This window comes from Aspergillus neoniger (assembly GCF_003184625.1).
Source record: "Aspergillus neoniger CBS 115656 unplaced genomic scaffold BO87scaffold_17, whole genome shotgun sequence".
Taxonomy (NCBI): domain Eukaryota; kingdom Fungi; phylum Ascomycota; class Eurotiomycetes; order Eurotiales; family Aspergillaceae; genus Aspergillus; species Aspergillus neoniger.
The window spans coordinates 280,758-300,429 of record NW_020291145.1 but is presented as its reverse complement, the minus strand read 5'-3'; the positions used below and the strand labels follow the sequence as shown (position 1 = coordinate 300,429).

Sequence of the window (19,672 nt, the reverse complement as noted above, 5' to 3'; positions counted from 1 at the left end):
CTTAAAAACTAAACCCACGTGGGCCAGATAATCTAATCAACCAACCCACCAAGGGCAGGATCTACGCGTCTTTCCATCCCGCCATCGAAATTTTCACTCACCACCACTGCATCATCACATCTGCATATTACACCTCCAGAATCATGATTCAGGTCGAATCGCAGACAATAGCTGCGTCTGCGACAGCACCCACGGACAAAGATGTCGCTTGGGCCATAGTCAGTGAAGAAGCGGGGGAGATTGACCCCGCCGTGGAGAAGAGGGTGCTGCGCAAGATTGATGCATTTTTTATGCCTGCTATGTTGATTGGTTTGTCATATCTATCTTGTTTGTTTGGATTTTTGGCGGTTGTTCTGTTCAGGATGATTGGATGGATGGGTAATGTAGCATATTGTTGACTTGTGGATTATAGGATATGGATTTGTTTACTGGGATAAGGTTCGTCTTGACTATACCCCGACTTGATATGTTTCCGTCTATTAACTAGAGCTAATGTTTGTAGGCCATCCTTGGAAGTGCATCACTGTTCGGTATGACAACCGATCTGCAGCTCCAGGTCATGGATTACTCCACTTCGCCTGCCACCAAGGATACCTCCCGTCTCAGCTGGGCTACCTCCATCTTCTACTTTGGTATGATGGCTGGGTTGTACCCCATGACATTTGTGCTGCAACGGTTTCGCATCCAGCACGTCCTGGGCCCAGTCGTGATGCTCTGGGCCATTACCTGTGCTGCGACGGCGGGAGTAACCTCGTGGCAGGGGCTGTTTGTGCAACGGTTTTTCCTAGGTACACCTTCTGCTCTACATTCACATGTCATCATTTACTGACTATATAGGCTTCGTTGAGAGTGTCATTCCTACCGGTTTCATGACGGTTGTTAGTGGATATTACACGCAGGACGAGCAGAGTCTGCGACAGGCATGGTGGTTCTCTGGTACCGGATGGTTTACCATCATCGGAAGTGCACTCAACTATGCATTTGGACAGATCGATTCTGGGAGTCTCAAGTCTTGGCAGTATATCTACATCTTCGCCGGTGTACTCACCTTCCTATTTGGGATTTGGTGCTGCTTCATGCCTAACTCCCCCGTCGAGGCGTGGTTCCTGACCCATGAGGAGAGGGTCGTGGCCGTGGAGCGCCTGCGTCGGGGACAGACCGGTGTGCGCTGCCAGGTGATCAAGAAAGATCAAATTGTGGAATCATTCCTGGACATCAAATTGTATTTGATCGCTATTATGATGGCTGCAGCGTGAGTAACCCGTCACACAAGAGAAGCGTCACTAATACATCCTAGGTATACCATCAACGGCGCCATTTCCGGATTCGGCCCCCTGATCGTATCAACCTTTGGCTACAACACCCTCGACTCCATCCTCTTCCAGTTCCCTGTGGGTGGCGTCTGCCTCATCTTCATCCCTCTCTGCGGCTACATCGGCATGCGCGTTCCAAACACGCGCATTCCCATGCTCATCGCCTGCTGTCTCCCCGTCATCGCCGGCTGCGTAATGATCTGGAAGTCCGAATGGGGATATCACCCGGCAGTTCCAGTTGCCGGATACGCCATCACCGGCTTCTTCGGACCTGTGGTCAGCCTTATCATCACCCTCGGCGCCAGCAACGTCGCCGGTGCGACCAAGAAAACCGTCATGGCGGCCACCGTCTTCGTCGCCTACACTGTGGGCAACATCATCGGGCCGCAGCTTGTGAACAGCAAAACCGTCGACCAGCACTACCCGGAGCTATGGGAGGGAATGGTGATCTGCTACTGCATCACCATCGCGGCGGCGGTAGCATTGTACGTTGTCTTGTGGCGTGAGAATCGGCGTCGCGACGCCATGGATTTGGACGAGAGCCAGCGTGATAAGCTGGCCTTCCAGGATCTGACGGACAAGCAGAACCCGTTCTTCCGCTACGTGCTGTAGCAGCAGCAGCAGCAGCAGCAGCAGCAGCAAATTCCATGTATATTATCGATCATCATCATTAGATAGACCAGTAGAATATGCTACTCCATCATCCACTGTAATGATTACTCATATCACCTTCTGTGCGATCTTCGCCTCCCTCTTCTCTACCCGCTGTAAAATCCTCTCACTCTGCTGTAACCGCTTTGTGCCTCTTTTCTCACGCTCCTTGAACAACTTGTCCATCTGGCGTTGCAGTTGCTTCAAGTCCCTCTTCAGGTAATCCTGCACAATCCCTATACTTGGAGTGACCCTCCCAACAGACCAGACAATCTCTCCGCAGCCCTCTTCCTAACCATTACCTTGCATTGCCCCATTTCACCTCCTCTATTCTCACAAGTACCTCCTTCTTAGCAACCCTGCTCCTCCAATCTCCTTAACAGCCCGTGCATGTCTCCGGACAAGCACCCGAAAATGTCTCTGCGAACCACCCCTGAGGACAAGATGGACGCCTGATCACCAGCAGGGATAAACACTTCTAGTAAGTACACGACGCGAGAGCTAATATTGGCCCTGGCATATATTGCCTCCACACTGATTTGTCAATTGATGTGTTATAAGACAGAAACTTAAAACTTATTGAATTAGCAATTACTATTGTTATCACCACCACCCTCATCACATCTACCCATCCAACACATTATATGTAATCCATACCTTCAGAAAAACGGTTCAAACCGCCCCCGCCATCGCCTCAACATCATCCTTCCCACCCGCCGTCGCAGGCGTCCCTGTCGCCGAAGTACCGGCCATACCTTGCCTCCTCAACCCAGCCAGAGTAATACTCTCTCCCTGAAGGAGATACATATACCAGTAGTACGTTCCTACGAACAGCCCACCCCCGATGATATTTCCCAACAAGGTCGGGATTATCCCCTTCCACACATATAACCCCACTGTGATGTCCGGCGCATCCAACCAAATGGCCAGCGGGATGAAGGTCATGTTCGCCACGACGTGATCGAAGCCCAGTGACACGAACGCAAAGATAGGCCACCAGATGCCCATGATCTTTGATGCGAGGTCACGGCCCTGTAGGCCGAAGAAACAGGCCAGACAGACGAGCCAGTTGCAGCCGATGCCGCGGAGGAAGATTTGTTGAAAGTGTGGAGTTACTTGTTTCTTCGTGGCGAAGGAGATGATTTCGCTTTTGTAGGGGTCTGCGGAGAAGACTTCGCCGTCTGTATATTGTTAGGATTGTCGGTTCAGGGAATAAGGGAGAGAGAAGGGAGAGGGAAAGTACAGCCAAAGATAATCGCCACGACAAATAGCGATCCGCAGAGATTTCCCCAGAATGTGATGAACCAGTGGAGCAGCATCTTCCACCAAGGGAGTTGGCGCTGTAGGGCTGCGACCGTTGTGAACTGGTAAGTATGATTAGTGCTACATTCTTTGGATTGGGGGGCATGGAGAGGGACATACCATGAAAGATCCCGTGCACAAATCCGCCCCTGTCAGGATGATCATGCACAATCCATACGGGAATACCAATGCACTAATCGTGCGAATCAACCCCGGTGCATTCTCCTGGAACCAGGTGCTCGTATTCGTGCTCAGGGCGGTTCCGCATGCCAAGGCAAGTAGACATCCTGCAGAGACGGAGCTGAGGAAGACCTTGTCGAGGCGGGTATTACCTTTGACGATACCTGCTCGGGCAACGAGGTTGATTACCTCCGTGGGGGTGTATGCGTCTATGCTGATAGACATGGTGAGGGTATCTAGTATGCGGTGGGTGAGTTGAGGTATTCAGACTGACCTACGTGGGGAAGTGAAGACCAGACAGCCCTATATACACCACTGAAGCACTGCGTAGGCCGAAAACAAACAGACAGGACCAATCACATAGCGTGTATACTTCTTATCGGATCGACATCCAATGCTCAGATTCAGGCTGAATAGAGTTCAGCCCCAGCATGTCGAGGGTCCCGCTGGGGTTCTTGCCAAGACCGGCCCGGACGAGTCACAGCTTCGCATCTTATCAGCACTGAGTCTGGCATGTCGACATCTCCGCGGTGAACTCGGCTGCCATTCAAGGGATAATTAGCATTTGAGAAGGAGTAGCGTGCTAATTGGCTAGTTGATTTGTGTCTAGCATGAATGAACCCGGGATATCCCTGCATCCCCGAACATCTTATCATCTCAATTGCCGGGGAACATCTGTTCATTGACGGAGTGGGGATCTAATGCCTGTGCGTGACTCCATCAATGACACTATTGTGTTGATCTATCATGGCTATTGTTCTCGTGGTTACTTGTTGGTGGAGGCTTATCGGGGAGAAGCTTCGTTGAGCGGGACTGAAGGCGATGGTGGTGGTTTAGAGTTCGATAAGCTGGTTCTCTGGTCTTGGTTGACAGGATAGGGCTTCATGTCAGCGAGACAGGATGGCGATCTTCGGTGGTACGGCTGAAGCCGACCGGTTACTTCTGTCATGGTATGATCTGAATTTAGGATAAGTAGGTGTGACTGTGGGTGCTTATCATAACCAGCGGTGGCAGCTATTACACGATCCAATTTGATAACACTGGTAGGTAACGTGTCAAGGGGTATTCTCTAGACACTCATGGTGCCGCAGAGGGCTTCGTCGGCTTGAAGGGAACCAACTGGACCATACTGACTTGCTCTAAGTTCAGTACTCATGTACCTCTCAGCCAACAAGACCGATCTGACATACTCCGGCGAGCCGTTGCTCTGACTACACTCAACAAGCATTGATGCATGCAGTTGGAGTCAATCTCACATTATGGTATCTCTATATCTGTACGTACTCTAAATCTATATATGTCTATGTACTCACTTCTGCTCTGCAGCCTGTGACATCCCCGGCTCCCCATCCGCCGGCACCATAGGCTCATCCTTAACGGGCCTCTCCTTTTCCACCACCTCCGACTTGCGCTTCGTACTTTCCTGCAACTTGCGCATATAGCGATCCGACTCCGCTGAATACTTGCAATGCGTTCGAATGGCCGCACCATACTTGTAAAACAAAAACGGCGCAGGCATACACAACAGCGACAGAAATGCCGGGATTGACGGCGCCCAATGAATGCCCACTCCATCATACATATACGGGGCAATAATGGGAAACACCGCACCAAAAATCGACCGCAGCACTGTATTAGCAGCCAACACCGACGCCGCATAGATGGTATACGAATCAATCAGATAATTCATAACCCCAAGGTAAATCAATATCACCCCAAACCCGAACGGTGCGGTCGCAATAATACTCACGATCCAATGGATCGATGGATAATCCGTCCACGCGAACCAGAACTGACTGATCGGGATCGCCAACGCCCCAGGCATACACTGGATGAGTCTCGTCTCCGGCGGCGCAAACCCTCCATGTTTTTCCTGCACCTTGATGTAATGCAAATTGGCGGGGATCGTGCACGCACACCCCAGTATCATCCCCACCGCAATGCCCAGGAAGGCTAACCCGCCCACACCGGGATTCCACCCGCGCACATCTTCGTACACAATCGGGAACGCAGCGAAGAACATGTACAGCGTCCCGTATACAATAGCAATGTACAGCGCGAACAACAACACAATCGGCTCACAAAATAACAACACCCACGGCCGAGACATCGTCGTCTTCAACAATCGTGGCAAGGAAACTGTACCCTTGTCCAGCTCAATCTTACTCCGATAAACCCGCCCCGTCAGCTGCGAGAGCCGATCCGCGCGGAGTCGCAACAACCGCGGCGCATACGTCTCAGGGATAGAAACCGCCATAAGCAGCCAGATAAACCCAGCCAACGCAGCCAGGAACCCCTCCACCCAGCGCCATCCGGCGCTCATGCCCAGAAACCCACCAATGATGGGTCCGATAGCAGGACCAAGGAACGGCGCTGCGGCATACAAACTCAACGCTAAGCCTCGCTGCCGCGCCGTGAACATATCGGAGATGGTACCGCCTGCGTTCGTGAAAGGAGCGGAACCAAACGCACCGGCGAAGAACCGCAGAATGCAGAGCGTCCAGATATTCTGGGCGCCGGCACAACCCGCTGAGAAAGCGGCCATGCCCATGCAGCTGAAGAAGAAGGGGAGTTGGCGCCCAAAGACTTCACTGAAGGGGGCCCAGAGGAGGGGGCCGACGGCGAAGCCGAGAACGAAAAGTGAAAGACCGATTGTTGCGACTTCATCGCTGACGTTGAAGTAGGCGGTGATTTCGCTGACGCTGCCGCTGTATACTGACGAGGTGAGGGACACGGTCAACGTGCAGGAGGCTACGATGAGAGTGATGGCGACTTTGCGGCCCAGGCCGAAGAGCATCGGGTTGCGGTTGTCGTTCGGGATCCAGGACACGACGTACGGGTCGTCTTCGGTTCCGTTGCCGGGGAAGTCGTATTCCAGGACTTCTTGGGTGATGGCTGCTTGGTCGGTGAGGAGGCGCCAGAAGGGAATTCTGGACCGGTAGACCCCTGGTGGGAGGGGTCCTTTGGTGAGGGTGTCCTCCATGTTGTGGATGTTTCAGTCGAACTTTTCTATTTACTTTTTTATATTGGTGGAACTTTTTCACCGGAATTTTTCATGAGGTATAGGGCCCGGCGCAGCCAGGGGCATTGAAAGGGTATCAACAACGAACGACAGTGCACATGGCAAGCCAGTGAGCAAAATAACAGCGATAAGCAGAAGAATGCGGCCGACCACTCATTTATCACTAAAATTCTATCGCTTGCGTTGAAACCGGAAACTAAAGAAAAGACACTAAAAAAACGGGGCATTCCGTGTGGCATCCCGACCCACTCTGTTGTTGGAACTCCGAGTTGCCACTCATCCACCAGCACCCAGACATGTTCTCAGTGATTGGTAAGTTGATTTGATTTTTAATCGTCTTGTGAATGCTGCAGAGCAATCCGTAATACGTGTATCGCATTGGGCTAACACCCATTTTTGCTTGCGTGATATGCATGATCAAATCCCGAGGAGTGGTGAGATCGGATATCGGCACGCCTGGGTCTCGGGAGGCTTGGACCCAACCTCGGTTGGAGGTCAGCGCAGGCAATTATGCTGGTGCTAATGTAGTGTATAAGCTCGGTTAAGCATTGGCTTGGCTATGCTTCAAGTTGCCCGATGAGGTCCATTCTGCTCATTTTTATTTCTGATTATGATCAAGTCGATCGTATGTGCTGTTCGTTTATAAATAAATTCGGTTGCATGGTCTAACTTCTTCGGTCGTGCTTCTTTTCCGGAGCTTTTTGGCCAATCATAACTTCGCCATTTGTGTAAATCTGTGCGATCTGCAATAAGAAGCTACTCCGTAGTACTCACACCGATCGTGTTCGATATGACTGTTACATATGGTCGAAAACTATACACTATTTCGTATATGTGACTATTGTTCTTGTTGTCCTGTTGAATTAACGTAGGGTATGGGAACCACGTGGCATCGCCGAAAACTCAAAATCGTATTCATTAGTAAATCTACTATAAGTTGATATATAATAAAATTCAGTGCTACCTGATATGTCAGCTCTGACGAACACCCATGAACTCATAAAGGATTTATCAACTCACCGTCACATCCTCCCAAGATTCCCAGCCACGTCCCTTGACCTGCTTGAGGTCATCTTTTGTGATCTCTTTTCCAGTCGAGAAATACCCAGAATGGATCTTCGCATCGATCTCTACTCTTGAATCTTCCGGGATCATATCTAACCCAGTTAACCACAAACAATCCTATCAGCAAGAGCAAGCCAACTTACCGTCCGGAATAGGAACACGTTCATAAATTGGAATGCCCTGTTCGACAATCGCATCATGCTTCATATTCGACATGGACAGCATGCGGTCAATCTTTGTAATGCCCAACCAATGCAGAATATCCGGCATCAAAGCCTGAAATCTCATCTATAACACCATTAGCATTCACCTCCACCAACACTCTCCAAAAGCTTGGAAGTACTCACATCCTTAGTCCCCGCAATATTCTCCGTCCTCTGAAAATACTTATCGGCAGTATCCCCACCCCTCTTCCTCGAATTATACACCAAATACTTCACCACCTCACCCAGCGCCCTTCCCTCCTTTCGAAAATAAATCACCACTCCACTCCCGCCCCCCTGCGCCTCCTTAATCGCCTCCTCAATCCCAAACGTCAAATACGGCCGACACGTACAGATATCCGACTGAAACACATCCGACCCATTACACTCATCATGTATCCGCAGCGCCAGCCGCATCTTCGGATCAGATACCCGCTCTGGCGGCCCAAAGATATAAACCGTCAGCCCACCGATCGGCGGAAGAAACACCTTCATATCAGGTCTGGTAATCAACTCCGGATAACTTCCCCCCGTGTGTTCGAATAACGCCCGTCGGAGATCCTTCTCCGACACGCCGAACCGATCAGCCACACCGGGGAGATACCACACGGGCTCTACGGCCACTTTGGTCACCTTCACATCCCCACCTTCATTGAGAACGATGTTCCCGTCGATAGGCACCCGACCGCGCGCAATCGCATCCGTGATCTCAGAGACACGCATCGTCGCCCTCGTCACAGCGATGGTCGGCCGCACGTCAATCCCCTCATCTAGATACTTCCCGTAGTGCTTGACGATATCATGGCCGAACGGGTCCATTGAGACGATCTTGCTCTTGTCGCCCCATGCATCTTGGTAGGGGAAATTAAATGTCGGCTGTGTGTTAAGAAAGTTCGGGCGGAAGTCGGGTTCCAGGTCCCCTGAGGCGATGGCGAGCGCGGTGTAGAATGAGTAGCTGCCGCCGTGGGCGCCGATAGCGTTGCGCTTGCTGAGAGTGTTTTTGCTGCGGGAGACGATGACAGGACCGCGGGTTTCGGGGGTTGAAGAACCCCAGGTTAGAGGGATGGGGTTGGCGACGCTTTGGGAGGGGTAGGTTGTTAGCTGTTGTGGTTAGTGAGGGAATGGTGAATTGGTAGAGGTGGAAGGGACGTACGACGATGCGGTTGCTGTAGGCGTCCGTTTTGGAGGGGGGTTCTTGTGTTGCTGTTGGCATGATGTGTGTGTGGTGTTGAGGAAACGAAAAGGGAGTCGATGGTGTACGAGACGTGAAGATGAGAGTTGTTACAGGGGAGTGGTGGGTTTATATGCTTGTAGTGACTTCTGTACTGAGTGCTCTTTGGGGTAGAGGCTGCGCTGGAGTGGATAGGCGATAGGGTACTTCCGTTTTCTGACTATCTAGGGACAGCTGGACAAAGCTATCAGTATCCCCATGATGGAGTAGCTCAGATAGCAGCTCAGATACGATCGATCTCTCGATGATAGACCCTGGGTGCGGCCGATAGCCAATCAGAGGGGCCGATAAGCCGTGGCTGCCGCTTATCTTGTCTAATCTTATCTCCGGTGCTATCTACATCTACCGCAGCAGTATGGCTGGTGTAGTGACTGGCTTGTAGTTGACAATGTGCAGTGAGTTGGTTTGAATATTTCAATAACTGAGTATAGTAGTAATATACGTCAGGGGGTAGTTAGAGGAGATACATAGAGTACACCGGTTACAATCCCATTAAATAAGAAGAGAACAGCGTTCTTATTGCACTATCAAGGCTACATCTAGAACAAAGTGCCATCTCCAGAGTTCAAAATCGGGCTCGACTTCGTCTCAGGCCTGTACTTCGCCGCCAACTCCCTGCCCGCCTTCCATGATCCCGCCTCCAACATCTGCGGCAATGATAACTGCACAGCCCCAAACTTGCCGCTCTGCAGAATCCGTTCATGTAGCTTATCAAGCAACGCAACAGTCATGGCCCGCCACTCTACGATCTCGCCGTCTGCGACTGCAAAGCACGGAAGGTTTCCTCCTGAGGTCCGTAGTCCACGCTCCTGCGCCTCGGGCTTAAGCGTCAATACGCCCATGTCTATGAATAAACCTCCGTTACGATACTCAGGGAGGCCAGTTCCCAGCTCTGCGTTCTGCCATTTCAGGGAGAGAAGTCGCTCAAAGGGAACCTTGAGAGAGTATGCAAGCCACTGTGTGAGCTTATGAAATGGTTGGATACTGTCTGTAGTGGAGGATGGTGATTGCTCTGCGAGCACAGCGAGTGGCCAGGCGTCGCCGATGGGGTAACCGTTCACTTTGGTGCGGTCGGATGGCCAGATGGGGATGAGGGTTTTCTGTAGGACATCCCAAAGAACCAAGTAGTCGATGGAGCCTTTGCTCATAGCGAGGAGGTAGTCTAGAAAGTACATCAGTTACTGGGTACTATATCACGTTGACTGGTAACTGACCTGCGATTTGCCCAGGACGGCCGGATGGCCCAAAGATTTCTGGAAGATTTCTCAAGGACTCGCCCAGTCGTTGGAGAATCTGGACCCGGGCAGAAGCTCCAAGAAGTGGGTTGCTGGAATCATCGACTTGAAAGCCGCGAAGTAGTGTGTCCACACTGAGGGTCCGCAGGGCCTCTCCTGTTGTTCATCGTGAGCAATGACATGTCCCTGCCAATAAGGCCGACAGCACGTACCATGCACCGCATCCTTTCTCTCAGATCCCTTGTTGGCAAAGTCACCGTTCAAGAACATATACAGCGATGCGACCGCAATACCCTCGCTGCGGGTGAAGACGGCCCCGGTTTCCTTCTCCACGTAACGCCAAGTATCTCCCGCACCGGCATCGAGAAGCACGGAGACGAAGAATAGATCCAACAGACTTCTGACTTTCTCTTTATCATCATATCCGGATGCATCCCATCGCTCGATCAGTTTCTGGATTCGAGGCACGCCGCCTACGTCGAAGTGCTGCCAGCGACCGTGGGGAGGGATTTGGTCGTAGCGGTCCGGGCCGAAGTCGCGCTGAGTAGATGGTTAGGGATTTAGGGATGCATTCTGGATGTATAAGAGGCTATTTACCTGGATAATGCCTGCAACGTAGTCTACGGTCGCATCGAGACGCTCAGGGTGGTAGTCGTAGTGGTGCAGCTTTCCTTGTTCAGCGAGGCGGAAGACGATATTCGCTCTCTCGCGTACGGCTTCCAGACGAAGCAAGTGTCTGGTATTGGAGTCCATCGTGTATCCTTAGCCAGGTAATGCAAATTTCTTGCAAGTATCGAGTGTACTCTGAGTACTTCTCTTCTTGATACGAAGAGAAGATAGATGTGTTGTTTACGAAGAATGTTACACTGGATGAGGGGATGAGCACAACAAAGCGGGGAAGGCGCTTATCGCCTCGGCTGATACGGTATCTTATCTGATACCAGCGACGATAACCGCCTTGTGAAGATGGGCGGAACAACTATGAGATCGGAGGATGCCACAGTGATCATATCATTCTATATCTTAACAAAGTCAACATATTTATAGCAGGACATATCCACTACGTTGCACGTCAAGCATAAATTTCCATTCATTTCTCTTCTCGTTACATCAATACAACCCACTGTATCCATCATGACAGTCACACTACCCGCCAATGTTGATCAACCTCAAAATGATACTTTCACATCCCTTCTCTCACAACTCAGGGATCGATCCCTCAATCCCTCCAAAGTACGCAGCCTAGTGCGCGACATGACAGCAACCATGACAAAGAGCCTGCACATTGACGTATCCAAAGATGAAACGATAGCTATCATCGTGGTGCTACGCTCCGGTCTCGCCATGTTCGATGGTTTCGTGGACAACATCCCTGAAGATGTGTCGACAACCGTCTATCACATGGGTATATTCAGGGACCAGGCGTCGTTGCAGCCGGTTGAGTACTACAATAAGTTACCCGTGAAGCCGGCGCACATCAAGCAGGCTTATATTTTGGATCCGTTGATTGCCACGGGTGGTACAGCCGCTGCGGTTATTAGTATAATGAAGTGAGTTTCAAGATTACTGTAATGTTCTGGTTAGTCACTAATAATGTCAGGGATTGGGGAATCGACAAGGTTACATTTCTTTCTATGCTGTCTAGTCCGGTTGGGTTGGGGCATGCAGCTGCCGTGTGGCCCGAGGGTAGCCGATTAGTTGTGGGTGCAGTTGATCCTGACGTGGATGCGAAGGGGTATGTTCAGCCTGGAGTTGGGGATATTGGGGATAGGCTCTATGGAACAGCATTTGATTAGAACATATACGTAATAGATTTGTACAAGAACGTGAAGACTTACATTTGCACCTTCGCTCTTGCCAAATGAGATACATTCTGTACCCTTCTCTCGCCCATTGATCCCTTATATCAGTTGACCGTATGGAATCAGAATCAAATGAGACAGTTCTAGGCATCGGGAGGTCCTGACACATATTCTTGTCAGCTGCTCAAAAATAAGCATGGGTCCAGAAAGCTAGCCTGCTAAACAGCAATATACATTCAGACAAGGCTCAAAAATACAATCTTATCAATAAAGTCCTAGCCATTCCCTTATATGAAGCGAAAGAATATTTACAAATCCCCGGGATTCTAAGAACCAACCCATCACCCGTACACCTCAATAGACAGTCTAAACCCTATAGCGAACTCATTTCCACTCTTAATGAGTCGTTCCATAGTACCTATCACCAAAGTCTCCCAGACCAGGACTAATGTAGCTAAAGCAGAGTCAGCAACGATCTACTTCAAATCAACTAAGCACACTTACTTCTGAGCAGTCAACTCCGCATCCACCGCCGCAGCAACAACCTTCAGACCCGGAAATCTACCAGAAACAACATCCAGTCCCTTCTGCGACGACACCACATTAACAAGAACAATAGATTCCTCAGGAACACCATTGCTCGTCAAGTTCTCAACGGCTTTGATCACAGATCCGCCGGTCGCAAGCATGGGTTCCAAGAGCAGGACGACTAGATCACTGTTAGTGTGTTCTCCTTCCCTGCCAACCAACAATCCATCACAAGAAAAGATAAAACATACTATCTTCCGTAATCCCCGCCGGCAACTTCGAGTAATAAATCTTGGCGATGCTAGTCTCCTCATCGCGCTGGATGAGCAGCTTACCGAAACTAAGGGGTCCACTGCGCATCCTTATTTAGCGCACTTGAATATTCTTCAGATACAGAAAGGAAACACTCACGTCCAAGTATCCCGCAGCGCCTGTTCCATACAGGCACCGGCGCGGAGGATACTGACACCGCAAACACCCTTCGTGAACCGGATCCCGGTGTAGGGCTTGTTGATCGGGGTAGTAACAGTGTATTCTTCAGCGGGGACGTGGCCCAATGCTATACATTTACATAAGCCGTTGTTCCAATTATTAAAAGTTCATTGGATATAGAATAATACTTACCGGCTGTAATCAACCGGCGCACAACCTTCTCCACAGCAGCGGAAAAGTCCCGATCATTGGTATTCACGTCCCGGATGATGGTCATCAAATTAAGTAGAGACCGGTCCTGTTCCAGGACCGTGATGCGGTCCATTTGGGTAGTCCAGGCTGCTGCGCTAGAGGATTCCATGACGTGGATTTAAGTTTGGACTATTTTTTTCGATTGGCCGGAAGTGGGCGGAGTGATGGTTGAGGTGTTGTGATGAATTGTTGTTTGAAATGAACGATTTGGGCCACTCTGTGGATAGGACTGACTATATGGTATAGGTCGGACGACTTTGGGCTTAGTCTCGACCGGCGCTGATTTAGTCGCGTGCTTTACCCCTATCGTGTGAAAAGAAAGGCGGAGTGAAAATTCGGAGGGAAAAAAGCGCGGGGTTTTGCGGTGGAAAGGACGATAAGATAAGCGGGGTGAGGATCTAATCTAATCTTATCTGGGATGGGTGTTGGACCTGGGAGGAGTCCTCCGAAGTGTTTGTAACGGTCGCTGTTGTCCAGAAAGAATGATTGAGTACTGAGTCGAATCTTCTATGATATTACAAGCACTCAACATGGTACCTGAGAGCGTGCAGTCGTAATGGCTACCATATGACTCACCCTACGCTCCGACTCCTTGGAATTGGGAATTAACATATTTTTGTTGGTAATGAAGATAGTAGGCTCGGAAGAGTATGAAGAGTAGAAGACGCCCGCTATGTGGTAGCAAGAAGCTCCATTCAGGAAGAAAATCGATGAAAATACCGATCTCATATATTACCCGATGTTCTTGGCGTGATCGCAGAGTATCGAATGAAGAGCTGTCTACGCAGGTATTCAATATGCAGCTTTTCGGCAACTTGTAGCGGCTCTCTACTTCTGCCCCTCACTTGAATGATCCCAGATGCCATTTTCGATTGAACTGATGTCCCTGTTGAGAGATTGATGCTCTGAAAAGGCGAGAAATCTTCTTAACCGGTATCCCGAGGTAATACCATTCTTGAATTGTGATAAGTGGTAGTTCTGCTTAGATGCATAGATTTGAACGGTAAAGAAGTTTTCGTGCTCATGACAGGCATATATCTGAGGCTGAGAGCCTCATATACCCATTTTGTATATAGAACGACAAGACACGCAACTATACCCAACAGAGCATCGCCTGTGCGCTTATCAAGGCGATTTACGTAGCAGCTCGCTTATCAGTAAACATGCGCACAGACCAAGCAGCAACCCCAAGTCTGATAAGACAGCCAGTCTCTACCAGATCGCCAGATAATCATCGCCACCATAATCCGATAATCTGTATCTCCCGATTGGATTCACCAAATTGCCATACGATAACATGCCCCGGGCATCAAGCGCCTCATCGGGTCGATCTAGGTTCACACCGTTCCCCGCAGCCTCGCCCGCTTCTAGCGATGGTACCACAGTGTCGGGGCGCGTGCGCCGGCGGATCTCAGATGTAGGTTGTTCCAGTTCAAGACATTGATAAGAGTGGAATAATCCATGCTGATGAGAGATTGTGGAGATAAGACCCGTCGTGATGGGCTAAGTTCCCGATCCAGTCGTGCTGAAACCGTACCGGTTGGAGAAAGTGATGCATCCGACCGGGAGGAGCTATTACCGCGGTCGCAGTCTGGGCCGACAATCACGCATCTGTTTATTAATAATGAATCAGTGATGTCTAGGTCACAGAACTGGACGACAGTTTTGAATCCGGTATTTGTCTTGATCAACCTCAGTTTATTGCTACTAGTGCTAACGCGAGGGACAGGTCTCCCAACGTCTACTTTGCAGGGTCCCGGGGAGTACTCTTCAGGAAGTACAGCGGGCTGTTGTGGCTGCTGAAGATGCCCAACCTGGATGGGCTGCTTTGGGGTTCCAAGTGAGGCGTGAACATCTGTTGAGACTGGTGGATGTACTAAGACAGATGTCTCCTGAAATTGTGAGCAGCCGCAACATATGACTGGCAAAGGGATTGAATTAACAATCATAGGTGACATGTTTATCTCGAGAGGTTGGAAAGACCCTAGCCGATGCAGACGCAGAAGTCTTTCGCGGTCTGGACTGCATACATGCCGCATGCTCGATTGGGCCTGAAATGGCCGGCATGTTCTTAGGAGGCGATGCAACGTTGCTACAAACGTTCTACGAGCCAGTTGTAGGTTGGTACTAAGAAGATACGGACAAGCCACTGACAGATTTCCACAGGGCGTCTGTGTATCAATCACCCCTTTCAGCTTTCCCTTCATGATTCCCTTGTGGTCGCTTCCGTACGCGCTCATCACCGGCAATACAGTTATCCTGAAACCCTCTGAGAAAACACCTACTACGTCTTCATTGTTAGCACAGGCATTCGTAAAGACTGGCTTCCCACCTGGAGTCTTCAATGTGCTTCACGGCGGTCCATCGACCGTTCAGATGCTTGTGACTCAACCAACGGTTCAAGCGGTGAGCTTCGTCGGGTCCGAGTCCGCTGCTAGGCAGGTCCATGACTTGGCAAGGGCTGCAGGGAAGCGAATACAAGCAGAGTGTGGTGGCAAGAACCATGGGGTTGTCCTAGAGGATGCCAATATGCCCTCGACGCTGTTTGCGATCGCTGGAAGTGCCTTTGGAGCTGCGGGTCAGCGATGTATGGCCTTAAGCGTAGCAGTGTTTGTTGGTGCGACGAGAGACTGGGTTCCTCGGCTGGTCGAACTGGCACAGTCAATGGTGGTAGGATGTGGAGGGGATCAGGAGTCTAAGATTGGGCCCCTGATCGACAAAACAGCCAAAGAAAAAGTTAGTGAAATGATCCAGCGAGCAGTTGAGGAGAGAGCAACGGTTCTTCTGGACGGTCGGGATATTGAGGTCCCCGGCTATCCGGATGGCAACTTCATGGGCCCAACTATACTCGGGGACGTGCAGACGTACATGGAATGTTATCAGGCGGAAATATTTGGACCGGTACTCATCTGCATGGAGGTGGACACCCTCGAGGAAGCGATCGATTTAATTAATCAGAATAAATGTCAGTCTCCGATCATTCCGTGACTGAGGACATGGATTGCTGATCCGATCATAGATGGTAACGGATGCTCCATATTTACCACCAGTGGAAAACATGCAAATACGTTCCAACGCGGCGTCAATGTTGGACAAATTGGTGTCAACATCCCGTTGATCGGTATGGCTATCCCTATTTCCGTGGCGCAACCAACCCCTGACAGTACAACAGCGCCATATGGAACCGCGGTCCGAACGAGCAACAAAGATTCTTTTCTGGGTGGTGAGTATCCAGGCACGCTGATGGGAGAAACTCTAACCTGTCCAGACCGGCATTCCCCTGGAAAGACATATTGGCCATTCTTCACAACAACAAAGACGGTTTCTTCGCGATGGGATCAGTGAGCGCTGAGGGGTGCTCTCGGTATGCAGCAGATGAAGAGTGTTGGTCGGGAAGATCGGGGATGAGTCGCTTTCCACCGTGAGGTCGAACGCAATGCGAAATGGAATGCATTTGCATCCTGCTCGTCAATGAACTTATCGAGGCCGGATTTGATGCATTACGGTCGTGGTAGAGGAGTATAAACGTCGATGAGCCGAGGCGCGGACTATGCTACTTGTCGAGGTGTGTGCCGGATGACATGCCGACCGATGAACGATAAACACCGGGTCCGATCGGTAGGTAGATTCAACACTGCTGGGAAATGAGCCCTGAGGAATATTAATCTAACTGTACTTGGAAGTTGAAGGAAGACACTTCTCACCCTCTCCAAGATTGCACCGTACTAGAAAGAGTATGAGTCACGTAGTTTCCTCGCCGTAATCGAAAAAATTCAGTTACATAAAGTGCGTTATACGAGATCACATACGGGAGATCTTCGCTAATCAAACTCATCCAGCTCGTGGTCAATGAGGCTTGGGAAGACTGCTCAGGGTCTCAAGACACCAATTTAGTATTATCTAACGAGCAAACAGATACGTGCTCGGCTCTACATCTGGCTGCTAGACCTGTCGACGAACTTTCCGACCTGGAAAACAGGCCGTGTCGACATCTGGACGACGCGCGATGACTGCTCACGAAGGGCCATGATAGCCTTGCGGCAACACGATTAGATGGGCTAGGCTGGGTCCGAACCGACCCGATTATAACCTCTTTTGGATTAAGTTGGATGCCAAATGATCCAGCCGATGAAAACTCTAAAGATCAGCAGTACTGGTACGCATAGTCGGTAGATGTAAGACGCCTCCAAGGCTGATTGGAAAAGTCATTGCTGCTGCCAGTTCAGCAGATACCTCCCTCATGATCTATGCCTATAGCTGTCACGAGCTCATGGACGATTGCCGACATTGCTCCACTATGGAGTACCCCTGACAGAATCTAATCATGATTGCCTGTTCCCGGTGCATCCGCTGCGGACGGGATGTGGATCTTGCCTGAAGATCGCTAGACAGTACCAAATGCACGGAGAATATTACGACCGCTAGTTCCCATTTGCTGCCCTCGGTGTCAGTTGTCCTTATCTGGAGTTTTTATTTTGGTCCGCGAATCATTCCGACTTTGGTTTGGGATCCGTTTGCCCTGGTCCCGTCACCCGCAAACAGCTTCAATCCATGTCTGCTCGAACGTGAGACCTTGTTCCCGTCCCCTAGAGTTCAATGGCGTCTTCAGGATGATAGGTCAAGCAGGTGTTCTCTTCCTTCCGATTTTGCCCGGATCGCAGCCACCATAACGAGGTAAGCATCTAGCTAATTGATGAACTCTTTTGCTTGACGTCAGCGTAAGCAGGCCCAATAAGGAAGGGTACCCGACCCAAGTGAGTCAGGTGCGCGTCATGCGTCAGCACAACTCCCAAACTAACTACATCTCATTATCATCACCAAGCTGCCAGGCACTTATAAAGCGTAGTGAGAAGAAGTATCTCCCCTTGTTCCCGCTTGTTAACTATAGTATCATACTACTCTTCCCAACCATCCATCATGCCCACTCTTAGCCAGGTTCGTCAGTCCAACACGGCTCTAGGCGCTCAACGCCAAAAGATGGTCGCCGTCTTCGTTGGAGGCACCAGTGGCATAGGAGAGGCGACAGCCAAGCAGATGGCGCTCGCTGTGAAACAACCAACCATCCACTTGGTTGGCCGGAATCCCGCATCCGGTTCCAGAGTCCTAGAGGAGCTCCGGGCTTCAAATCCAAACGGATCATTTCACTTCATTCAATCGGATGTCTCACTTCTGCGTAGTGTTGACAAGGCCTGTGCGGAAATTGCGGAAATCACCGACAAGGAAAAGCAAATCGATCTCCTCTTCATGTCCACCGGCCACCTCTCTCTTTCAAAAAATGGTAAGTAGCAGAAACAACCTTATCCTGGTCAGTCGGGACGGCTACAAACGCTACCCCGTCAACCCCAACACCCCTATACCCTACTAGTGCTGACAGGGGGCCCCACACATAGAGACCGATGAAGGACTAGACGACAACCATGCCCTTCGTTACTACTCCCGGATGCGCTTCGTGCAGAACCTTATGCCTCTGCTCAGTGCCTCCCCCGGTCCAGCCAGGGTCGTATCCATCCTAGCAGGCGGCCAAGAAGGCACCATCGAAGAAGACAATTTCGACCTGACAAAGTCATGGACCTTTTCGAAATCAAACACATACGCCGCCACACTAAACTCCTTAGCGATAGAGCATCTAGCCACCGCCCATCCGACCGTAAGCTTTCTACACGTCTTTCCGGGAATTGTACGGACTCCGTTGATGAACACCACCTTCGGGAACTTTGGCGGGGCTATCCTAAGCTTTCTTTCTCGTCCGATTTCCATCACGCCGGAGGAGAGTGGCGAGCGTAATCTGTTTCTCTCAACATCGGCAGCTTATCCTCCCGCCACGCCCAAAGATCCATCACATCTGGGGGTTCCCTTAGTCAAAGGGGTGGACACGGCACCTGCATCAACTGGTAAAATTGGAGGGGGCTCCTATATTCTCAAATACGATGGGAGCAATGCAACTCGCGAGAAACTAATGGCTGATTATCGAGCCCGGAGTTTCCCTGGTAAGGTTTGGAATCATACACTGGAGACATTCAAGCGGGTGCTACGGTCGGACTGATGATGACGGCTTTCACACGGTTGTTTTTCTTTTCTTTTTCTCCTTTTTTTTTTACCTCCCTCTACTTTCCCTAATGTTGCATCGTCATGGACGGTATTTAACTTTACATAACCGAGTTTGCCGTCGGATAGGCCAACTCCCATGTTCGTAATCTCATCTATCCAAAATTGAAGTTCGTACTTTGTCTCTAAGCTACGTTCAGAACTCTGACCCGATGATGGAAATAGTAGCAGAGGATCACACGGTCGGGTATGGCTTTCCGAACAGACAACATATGAGCCGGCTCAATAACAGATGAAAGGAAGAAACAATATAGCAAAACGCAGCGGAACTATAAATAGATGATTGATGCTTGAACTATTAAACAAGGTTATACGAAGGAAGATTGTAAAAAGGCCACTGAAGAGAGGGGA

The 19,672-nt window shown here is 50.3% G+C and overlaps 9 protein-coding genes across 9 annotated transcripts; 4 read left to right on the top strand and 5 right to left on the bottom strand.

Moving 5' to 3' along the window:
- Nucleotides 1-143: 143 nt before the first annotated feature.
- On the top strand, nucleotides 144-1,925 carry BO87DRAFT_426263 (putative MFS transporter; the record flags this gene model as incomplete). Its single annotated transcript, XM_025627349.1, has 5 exons — nucleotides 144-309; nucleotides 413-438; nucleotides 503-788; nucleotides 838-1,252; nucleotides 1,298-1,925. 5 exons carry the CDS (start codon nucleotides 144-146, stop codon nucleotides 1,923-1,925), a joined length of 1,521 nt encoding a protein of 506 aa, XP_025479466.1.
- Nucleotides 1,926-2,636: 711 nt separating this feature from the next.
- Nucleotides 2,637-3,678, bottom strand: BO87DRAFT_359433 (formate/nitrite transporter family protein; the record flags this gene model as incomplete). The annotated part of the gene is made up of 3 exons (XM_025621515.1): nucleotides 3,387-3,678; nucleotides 3,208-3,328; nucleotides 2,637-3,145 (listed from the first exon to the last, which is right to left on the bottom strand). Exons 1-3 carry the CDS (start codon nucleotides 3,669-3,671, stop codon nucleotides 2,637-2,639), a joined length of 915 nt encoding a protein of 304 aa, XP_025479465.1. The 5' UTR covers nucleotides 3,672-3,678.
- A 1,073-nt stretch (nucleotides 3,679-4,751) lies between these two features.
- BO87DRAFT_376814 (MFS transporter) lies at nucleotides 4,752-6,567 on the bottom strand. Its single transcript, XM_025623398.1, has one exon. The coding sequence runs from the start codon at nucleotides 6,427-6,429 to the stop codon at nucleotides 4,756-4,758; it is 1,674 nt and encodes a 557-aa protein (XP_025479464.1). The 5' UTR covers nucleotides 6,430-6,567; the 3' UTR covers nucleotides 4,752-4,755.
- Nucleotides 6,568-7,133: 566 nt separating this feature from the next.
- On the bottom strand, nucleotides 7,134-8,949 carry BO87DRAFT_386958 (GTP cyclohydrolase II; the record flags this gene model as incomplete). Its single annotated transcript, XM_025624783.1, has 6 exons — nucleotides 7,134-7,183; nucleotides 7,243-7,282; nucleotides 7,489-7,625; nucleotides 7,677-7,821; nucleotides 7,881-8,837; nucleotides 8,890-8,949. The coding sequence occupies 6 exons, from the start codon at nucleotides 8,947-8,949 to the stop codon at nucleotides 7,134-7,136; spliced, it is 1,389 nt and encodes a 462-aa protein (XP_025479463.1).
- Nucleotides 8,950-9,464: 515 nt separating this feature from the next.
- Nucleotides 9,465-11,056, bottom strand: BO87DRAFT_376813 (URC4/urg3 family protein). Its single transcript, XM_025623397.1, has 4 exons — nucleotides 10,800-11,056; nucleotides 10,415-10,742; nucleotides 10,182-10,358; nucleotides 9,465-10,129 (listed from the first exon to the last, which is right to left on the bottom strand). The coding sequence occupies exons 1-4, from the start codon at nucleotides 10,953-10,955 to the stop codon at nucleotides 9,507-9,509; spliced, it is 1,284 nt and encodes a 427-aa protein (XP_025479462.1). The 5' UTR covers nucleotides 10,956-11,056; the 3' UTR covers nucleotides 9,465-9,506.
- Nucleotides 11,057-11,198: 142 nt separating this feature from the next.
- Nucleotides 11,199-12,029, top strand: BO87DRAFT_436565 (phosphoribosyl transferase). Its single transcript, XM_025627828.1, has 2 exons — nucleotides 11,199-11,752; nucleotides 11,803-12,029. The coding sequence occupies exons 1-2, from the start codon at nucleotides 11,337-11,339 to the stop codon at nucleotides 11,996-11,998; spliced, it is 612 nt and encodes a 203-aa protein (XP_025479461.1). The 5' UTR covers nucleotides 11,199-11,336; the 3' UTR covers nucleotides 11,999-12,029.
- Nucleotides 12,030-12,276: 247 nt separating this feature from the next.
- BO87DRAFT_335121 (uracil phosphoribosyltransferase) lies at nucleotides 12,277-13,523 on the bottom strand. The gene is made up of 5 exons (XM_025620477.1): nucleotides 13,157-13,523; nucleotides 12,944-13,091; nucleotides 12,784-12,884; nucleotides 12,509-12,713; nucleotides 12,277-12,458 (listed from the first exon to the last, which is right to left on the bottom strand). The coding sequence occupies exons 1-5, from the start codon at nucleotides 13,323-13,325 to the stop codon at nucleotides 12,401-12,403; spliced, it is 681 nt and encodes a 226-aa protein (XP_025479460.1). The 5' UTR covers nucleotides 13,326-13,523; the 3' UTR covers nucleotides 12,277-12,400.
- A 990-nt stretch (nucleotides 13,524-14,513) lies between these two features.
- Nucleotides 14,514-16,873, top strand: BO87DRAFT_459298 (methylmalonate-semialdehyde dehydrogenase; the record flags this gene model as incomplete). Its single annotated transcript, XM_025628952.1, has 6 exons — nucleotides 14,514-14,633; nucleotides 14,946-15,116; nucleotides 15,168-15,332; nucleotides 15,383-16,181; nucleotides 16,236-16,439; nucleotides 16,485-16,873. The coding sequence occupies 6 exons, from the start codon at nucleotides 14,514-14,516 to the stop codon at nucleotides 16,559-16,561; spliced, it is 1,536 nt and encodes a 511-aa protein (XP_025479459.1). The 3' UTR covers nucleotides 16,562-16,873.
- Nucleotides 16,874-17,893: 1,020 nt separating this feature from the next.
- On the top strand, nucleotides 17,894-19,420 carry BO87DRAFT_335118 (short-chain dehydrogenases/reductase). Its single transcript, XM_025620476.1, has 2 exons — nucleotides 17,894-18,494; nucleotides 18,607-19,420. The coding sequence occupies exons 1-2, from the start codon at nucleotides 18,134-18,136 to the stop codon at nucleotides 19,257-19,259; spliced, it is 1,014 nt and encodes a 337-aa protein (XP_025479458.1). The 5' UTR covers nucleotides 17,894-18,133; the 3' UTR covers nucleotides 19,260-19,420.
- The last annotated feature ends 252 nt before the right edge of the window (nucleotides 19,421-19,672 follow it).

Coding starts and splice junctions, on each gene's coding strand:
- BO87DRAFT_376814 (XM_025623398.1), bottom strand. CDS start 6,429: ATGGAGGACACCCTCACCAAAGGACCCCTCCCACCAGGGGTCTACCGG.
- BO87DRAFT_376813 (XM_025623397.1), bottom strand. CDS start 10,955: ATGGACTCCAATACCAGACACTTGCTTCGTCTGGAAGCCGTACGCGAG. Junction 10,743..10,799: donor ACGTTGCAGGCATTATCCAG/GTAAATAGCCTC, acceptor CCATCTACTCAG/CGCGACTTCGGCCCGGACCG. Junction 10,130..10,181: donor CCGTCCTGGGCAAATCGCAG/GTCAGTTACCAG, acceptor TGTACTTTCTAG/ACTACCTCCTCGCTATGAGC.
- BO87DRAFT_436565 (XM_025627828.1), top strand. CDS start 11,337: ATGACAGTCACACTACCCGCCAATGTTGATCAACCTCAAAATGATACT. Junction 11,753..11,802: donor GCGGTTATTAGTATAATGAA/GTGAGTTTCAAG, acceptor TAATAATGTCAG/GGATTGGGGAATCGACAAGG.
- BO87DRAFT_335121 (XM_025620477.1), bottom strand. CDS start 13,325: ATGGAATCCTCTAGCGCAGCAGCCTGGACTACCCAAATGGACCGCATC. Junction 13,092..13,156: donor GCGCCGGTTGATTACAGCCG/GTAAGTATTATT, acceptor GTAAATGTATAG/CATTGGGCCACGTCCCCGCT. Junction 12,714..12,783: donor GGCGGGGATTACGGAAGATA/GTATGTTTTATC, acceptor ACAGTGATCTAG/TCGTCCTGCTCTTGGAACCC.
- BO87DRAFT_335118 (XM_025620476.1), top strand. CDS start 18,134: ATGCCCACTCTTAGCCAGGTTCGTCAGTCCAACACGGCTCTAGGCGCT. Junction 18,495..18,606: donor CCTCTCTCTTTCAAAAAATG/GTAAGTAGCAGA, acceptor CCCCACACATAG/AGACCGATGAAGGACTAGAC.